The sequence below is a fragment of the Excalfactoria chinensis genome, chromosome 2 (assembly GCF_039878825.1).
Source record: "Excalfactoria chinensis isolate bCotChi1 chromosome 2, bCotChi1.hap2, whole genome shotgun sequence".
Lineage (NCBI taxonomy): Eukaryota > Metazoa > Chordata > Aves > Galliformes > Phasianidae > Excalfactoria > Excalfactoria chinensis.
In genome coordinates this window covers 82,366,691-82,374,044 of record NC_092826.1, presented here as the reverse complement: position 1 = coordinate 82,374,044, position 7,354 = coordinate 82,366,691, and the positions used below count along the sequence as shown (strand labels likewise).

The window sequence follows — 7,354 nt, the reverse complement described above, 5'->3', positions numbered from 1 at the left end:
CTCATCTTAGAGAAACTTCTCACTACTTGCAAGTAGATCATAGCCATCAAGGGTTTACTTTGTGAGAGGAAAACTGAGATGAGCTCTAGATAAAAGAATGAAAGCCCTAATTCTGCAGCCTTGCCTCCACAATCAGAGCAATGTTTCCATTGGCTTCAGGTAGAATATTTTTTCACTCAGATCATCTATAATAAATAAGAATGTACTTTTACTCTACCACATGCTCAGTGCCAGAAATACCATGCCTGTCTTCTTTTTTTCACTGGGGGTTCTAAAGCTCTTTCTGCCATGGGACTCACTTGGAGAAGAAGCAAACCTTTGGGAGGGACTGTGGTATTTGTACATGAGCCAGCCTTCAGATAAAGAGCCCGATGCTCCCTTATGCTTATTCTCTGAGACAGACTGTTTAGTTCTGTTTTTTTAACCAGCTTGTTAACGCAAACCACAGCAAGCTGCAGTCAATGCAGAGCCAGGCTGCCAACACTGCCACCTCTCGGCTTTTATCATCACATAAGAGTTAGCAAAATAGCATGAAGGAAATAGGAGAGGTTGCACATAGACTATGGGTGTTGGGACGTGGAGCAAGCTGCAAGCAGATGAACATCAACAAAGAAATCTGGAACATTATCAGTATTTTTTAAACAGCAAATGTAACCAGGTTTTGTCTCATGCCTTGTATTTTATCTTGTATTATATCCCACTACAGAATCAGAGATCATTAAATCCACTGACTTGCTTTAAGCATCTTTCCAGCTATAACTACATTAGCCCAAATCACCTGGAGATGTGCAACGTTCTAGCACATCTAGGTTCTAGATTGGGACCAGGGCCCGTTGAGGTCTTCATCTTTAGCTTTGGTATCATGGGTTGAGACTTCAGGGATAGCATAGTAATAAATAATATAATCCCGTTGGGGCCAACATAGACCACAAAGCATCCACTGTGTGCATTTTTCTTCTCCAGTTCGTTAACATCCAACCCTTATGGGCAATATTTTAATGGTACAGTATATCCAACATTGGATGAAAAATGACATTAGTGACATAAAAGAGCAGTCTAAACTCATCTGGCCAACTCAAACTCATCAGGAAGTTTTTACATGGAAGAGTTCAGCAAGAGCAAGTGCTGCCTGTTGTCTCACCTTTGGCACAGGCCTGGCAGAAACTGCCCATGCTGGGATTTCGCTACTCTAACAGAAAGGCAATCATGAGCACAGAGCTCACCCAGGACAGCTTCATGCGTGGGGCAGCCTGCCTCTACCACTATGGAGACCCAGCGCACAGAAAAAGCAGGGCACACTGAAAACAAGCCAGTACAGTAATTAAAAATATTTATTTCTGAAGACATTTACCTCGATAGGCATAAAGCATTTCCCAATTTCATACAGAAATACATAAAACACGCATAGACCAATATGGCCTGCTTCAATGTGTATTCAACATGGTAAATATAATGGAGAACTTGTGAATATAAATACAAAAAAAAAAAAAAAAAAAAAAAAAAAGGAAAAAAAAAATTAAGCACATAAAATTCAACCAAACCTGTCAGCAAATTCAACAACGTGAACAAATTCACTGCTATAAACATTCACCCAATATTAGCCTTTTGACATAATTTAAAACAACCCTTTGTCTCTACATGTTTCTACCAAACAAGGTACTGAATGAATCTCACAACAATATCCGGTACAGCTCCACTCCAGTGCTGTTTAGGTGGTGTGTAAGACACAACAATCTCTATTATTAGAACTTGTTAGCCAGATATCCTTGTTATGGGAAACCTAGCAGCGCCTTCCAACATTTATTTTCTGTTGAATGGTCCTTTGGTATCCAAAGGGAAAAGACTTTGGCTATGTGAACAAGCACAGCATCTAACCCACATTCAGATAACTCTGGTTGTACAAGTAAAATAGACTTCTGGAAAGAAGGCAAAGGGTTGCAGCTGATTAGTTAAGGCAATAACAAGGTATAAAAATACTCTAGCAGGAGTGCAACATACAGTATGCGAGGTAGACATGTATATATGCAGTAAGTCCTGATAAGAGTAGCACTGTGGCTTTCATTTTTGCTTTTTAATCAAGAAGTAAGAGTTTTTACTTTGATGTTTGTCCACTCAGATCTTGCTTTCTGTCCTTCCTAAGTACATCAGTAAGGTCTTCCTTGCAAAACGCTTTTTACGGCCCTGAAAGCCGCCCAGTTGATGGGTAACATTCCAGTAGCAATATTCAAATGTTTCTCCAGAAAGATGACTTTTAAGGTATATTACTGTGGATTTCCCTTCTCCCCATTCATCTGAATTCCAGTAGGATGAAATCCTTTGCTTTTATAGCTCCAAATATGGGACTTCTTCAGTGTTTTGTCCTGCTGCACAACCAGTTGGACAGATAGGCCCTTTGCCTTTGTGGAATGTTAAAAGTCAAAGAATTCTGGTGATGCTTTGACAGCAAACATAATGAAGAAAGACAGGGTGATCCTCCCACTAGGACGTTTTCAGGCTTTTCCAGATGCTTTGCCTTTTGCTTGCCCTGTTATGTTTCAGCTTCCGTCCTTTCTGGAGCTCGGCCTTCAGCTTTGCAATACCAAAGGAAGCTTTGATACTGTTACCAATAGCCTCCAGTCTGAAAAAATAAGAAATATATTCCCATTGTTACAGTAATGAAGATGCATCTTCAATGCACACACATTCAGCAGGCTGACGAAATAAACCTCAGTCTCAATTTTTGCCACAGGACCCTCAGAAACCAATGACTGTTATGCACCTGTCACGATGATACCAATTTGAACCAACTTAAATTTTATGTCATTCAGAATTTCAATTCAAACGTTAAAAGAAGTTAAAATGTTCATCTAAATTCAAGTGCCCAAGATGCCCTTAAATAGCACATATCCAACCATGAGGTCTTCAGTGTTACACTTCTCAGCTGTTCTATTTCTTTTACCTAAAAGTGACCCAGTCCCAATGAATGAATGCATTTTTTAAGACATAAGCCCCATCTTCAGCAATGATTTAAGACCTCTAGGGACCAAGTATCACCCAAAATCATCAGGCTGCTTGCTAGCATAAACCCCGTTTTCCTTTCACAAGTAGCACTCGAGAGCCTACATTTACATGGAAGAGCTTTTGCATAGACTGTGCTTTCACACAGGCTTAAGGCTGAAGATTGAACACCAAAGGTGACACAGCTGTACCAATGCTCAGCTCCAAAACTGACTTCCAACCTCTGTGGGGTTCATAAAAGTACCAAAGTCAATGCATACGTGCATCTCTAAACTGCACTCTATAGTGATACTGCCACCTACCACCACTCAGTTTTTTAATGCATGGATCTCAAAGGACAGTCCTGAAACATACACAGCTTCAGATATTAAATTGGGTTCAAATACTCATTTATCTTTCATCTTCCCTTTCCTCAACCCTTTTGCTGTCATTTCCATTACTAGAATCCTGCGCTCATGGTGCATACATTTAATCAGACAACACAAATGACACAGCAGGCAGAAACCTACCTCCTGCATTCTAGAAAGCCAGCCACACCAGCCAGAACAACAGATACAATAAATCATAGAATGGTTTGAGTTGGAAGGGACCCTTAGAGGCTATCCAGTCCAAATCCCCGCAACAGGAACACCTACAGCCAGATCAGGCTGCTCAGAGTCCTGTCCATTTTGACCCTGAATGTCTCCACAGATGGGGCATCCATCATCTCTCTGGACAACCTGTTCCCAAGCCTCACCACTCTTAGTGTGAAAATCTTTTCCCTTATACCCAACCTAAATCTCCCATCTTTTAGTTTGAAACCATTCCCTCTTGTCCTATCACCATTTCTCCTTGTCCTATTGAACATCCTGATAGACCTTCTACACCCAGTAGAACGGAGGAAAGTAAGAAAAGGCAACCAGATTCCATTTCCTAATAGAATAGTTAGGGCATATTTTTAAATAACTGAGATAACATCTGAACATACTAGAACATCAAGTTCTATTATTTCTTCCATAATTTCATTATGTTATAGTTGTCTTAAATTTGAGTTTGCTCCCTCTAAGCAGATGGGTAACACCAAGCAGAGCTTGTTACTCTTATCTTTTCAAGCAAAGGATCCAGTGCACAAACAAAGCCCTGAAAAGATCCTCACTGATTCCCAGAAACTCTCCATTTGCAATCAACAGCTAAGCCTGTGTTGACCCAAATAGAAGAGAACGATGCACCCTATAGTGCTACCCTGGGGAACAACAGCGGGATGAGAAAAAACTCACCTCTTCATTTTCCTGCTGTCAACAAACTGTTGGTTCATGCATTTAGGTCCAATGCAACCACCAGCTTTGTTGTGGCGATGTGAGGTTTTCTCTGCTGTGGACTGAGCCCTGTTAAAAGGGAAAAGGCGCTGCTGTTAAAACAAAAAACAAGTCTGCAGTCCACGAGGTGAGGTGTCTCACCAACCGATCCTCAAGGCATGCAATAAGCAATCTTTCTGGGCCAAACCATTGAGTGCATCATAGCACCGTGAGCGCCAAGGTAGGAGGCAAGGCTCTGGGGAGATTATTCACTCAGCAAGTGCCAAAATGAGTAAGTCAACCACAGTCCAGCCCTATTCACACACGCTGCCTTTTAAAGAGTTGTAACAATAGACGCACCAGAGATCTTTTCCCGTCTGGCAGAAGTTCAGACATTTCTTGTCTCTTTGGCTGGCACATCGGCATCTGTTGCTGGCTTCAGCAAGCATCTCAGGCATTATGTCCTTCAGAGATCTTCTGGACCGAGAAGGGCCTCCAAGACCATAGGGAACAGTCTTCCTATGATCAAAGAGACAACATGAAAGTCAATTCAATTATTCTGTGGGTTTGGAACAGCAGGGTATATTGGGCAATCTTATCAATGGGATTGATTGCATGAGTAAAGGTTGTGGAATTGGGAATGCCTTGTTAGTCATAATTCCCATGCAAATACTTCTGATGATCCTGCAACATAGTAATTAGAGTGGCTACTAGCACAGCTAATGACCTTCTAATTGTGATTTCATAAGGCTGTTATCCCTGCCTGTGTGATAGAAAGCAATAAAGCCTCATCTCTTTGAACTTTGGTAACTGCCAATGCTGAAAGAAGCAATAAAAACACAGATCCTCTCCACTCAGAGTGGTAGTGCAGATCACCAAAGCCAACATTACAGAGGCTCTGGCTCCCCAGGTTTTTCTGGGGGGGAGATCACAGAATCATAGAATGGCCCGGGTTGAAAAGGTCCACAGGGACAATCTAGTTTCAACTCCCCTGCTACTGCTATGTACAGGGTCACCAATCACTAGACCAGGCTGCCCAGAACCACATCCATCCTGGAGATGACAGAAGAGAACACAGTTCATAATGCTGTGAGCACACTGCTCTGCAGCAAAGCGCTGCAGGAGATAGTGAGGAGCCACCTCGTGTACAAGCAAGCTTTCAGCCTGAGAAAGTGCTCATGCAAAGGCAGGCAGAACCACTCCGTAGGCTGTGAGGAGCATCCTGCACCCAGAGCTCTGGGGAGCGCAGGTGCATTGGGGCAACGAGAATTGCTTTGCTCAGCCTGGGTCCCCAGATCCCCTCTTTGTTCTCCTAGCGAACCGGCTCGCTGCTGAACTCAGCAGGAAAGCAGCAGGTGGGATGCAGAACCAGGAGAGTCCGTGCACAGAAATATCGCTTTCCCCTTTCTGCTGCGTTTCCAAACCCCCATCCCACTACCACAACCACCACCACCACCACCCCCTTTCCCCCAGCCCAGCAAGGCACTCACTCGGGGGTGTTGATCCAGATGATGTCCAGGTGGCAGAAGTACACGCACTCCTCGTCCAGCAGCGACGAACAGGAGCAGCGCCGGGCGCGGCGGTGCGAAGCGGCTGCGGGGGGCGGCGGGGATGCGGCGCTCACTTCGGCTCCGGGTGCTGCGGAGGGAGCGGTAGCGGCTCAGCACCCGGCTCGGTCCCACCGCCCGGCCCCGGTCCCCCGTGCGAGGTTACGGCACCTACCTGCCGGCAGCAGCGCCGGGCACAGCGCGACGAGCAGCGGGAGGAGCAGGCGGCTGCAATCCATAGCGGGCGACGGGAACGGGAGGCGAGACGGGTTTAAGAGAGAGCCGAGGAGCTGGAAGGGAGGAGGGACGAGGCTTCTCCTGTGGCCGGCTGGGCGCTGGCTCCCGCTGGCGGCGGGGCGCGGGGGCAGGCGGCGGCTCGGGGCGGCACGGCGCGTCTGGCTGGCGCGGCGGTCCCCGACGCCCTTTTATAGCGAACCCCCATGGAGCGGGTAAACAGCCCCGGCGCTATTTTATCCCGAGACAATGTTGTGCCGCTATTAGTCACCGCGCGGCAACGTGCGGCTCGAGATAAGGCCGGCCCGGGGAGGAAATCGCTTGCGAACTTCAGAGCGCCGGCCGCGGGCGGCGGGGGGGTGGGGTGGGGGACTGAGGGGGGAACCGGGCCGGGCAGGGGGCGGCAGAGGGCGCACGGCCGCCCCGCACTTCACATCCCATCTCACATCTCACACCTGCGGGCGAGAGCCGCCCCGCCCCAACGTGTGCTGCAGCGCGGAGGTACCGCGTGGATGCCCGTCGGACCCAGCTGTGGCACAGCTGTGATACCGCGCTGTCCGGGGTCTGTGTGCCTAACACCAGGGATGTGGGTCAGGAGGGGACGAAGCTTGGGTGCACGCCGCCGGGACCCGGCTTTATCAACAACTTCAAACCCACTGCCTCCTCGTCGGTGCAATGTCACTGTGAACGCACACGCGTGTGGAGCACGCCGAGCGCTGTGCGGGCTCCAAAGCCAGGCTCTGAGGAGCAGCTCGAGCTGCTGAGCGGAGCTGCAGCCTCGGAGAGCGTGCCAGTTCCACCTCTGATAAACAGATAAGGCCCTCTCGGTATTTGTGGTATTTCCTCGCACTGTGCTGCAAGAATAGGAGTGACCTTGGGTATCACAAAGAGCGAGGCTGCGAGCTGCCAGTCGCATTGTTTGACCTCAGGTGAATGCCCGTGGGTTTTTTTTTTCGGTTATGGTGTTGTTCTGTGCCGCTGTATCGTAGCGGACGGAGCGTCGGCAGCTGTGCTGAGTCAGAAGAAAGCCTGCGTTGCTGCTGAGCTTTCTCCAGCAGAAGCTGTTGGCACGTGGGACAAGAGCAAGAAAGGAACGCAAGTGGAGACGAGTCCTCCCATTGCCATAACCTCCGGGGATGAAATCTGGGGGCCTTCTGAGTAATACTTGACATTTCTGTCATGACATCGAATAAACTGAAACGTTAGCCAAACCCTCAGCTGAAACGCTTGTATGCAGCTCTCTAAAAACTGCTCTCTAAAGCTTCCGTGAGTGGAGGAATCTGAGCTATATGGTTGCTTACA

The 7,354-nt window shown here is 47.3% G+C and overlaps 1 protein-coding gene across 1 annotated transcript; it reads right to left on the bottom strand.

The window, feature by feature from the left end:
* Window positions 1-1,314: 1,314 nt before the first annotated feature.
* On the bottom strand, window positions 1,315-6,323 carry EDN1 (endothelin 1). Its single transcript, XM_072329612.1, has 5 exons — window positions 5,994-6,323; window positions 5,762-5,909; window positions 4,632-4,790; window positions 4,254-4,361; window positions 1,315-2,617 (listed from the first exon to the last, which is right to left on the bottom strand). Exons 1-5 carry the CDS (start codon window positions 6,055-6,057, stop codon window positions 2,479-2,481), a joined length of 618 nt encoding a protein of 205 aa, XP_072185713.1. The 5' UTR covers window positions 6,058-6,323; the 3' UTR covers window positions 1,315-2,478.
* Between the last annotated feature and the right edge of the window lie 1,031 nt (window positions 6,324-7,354).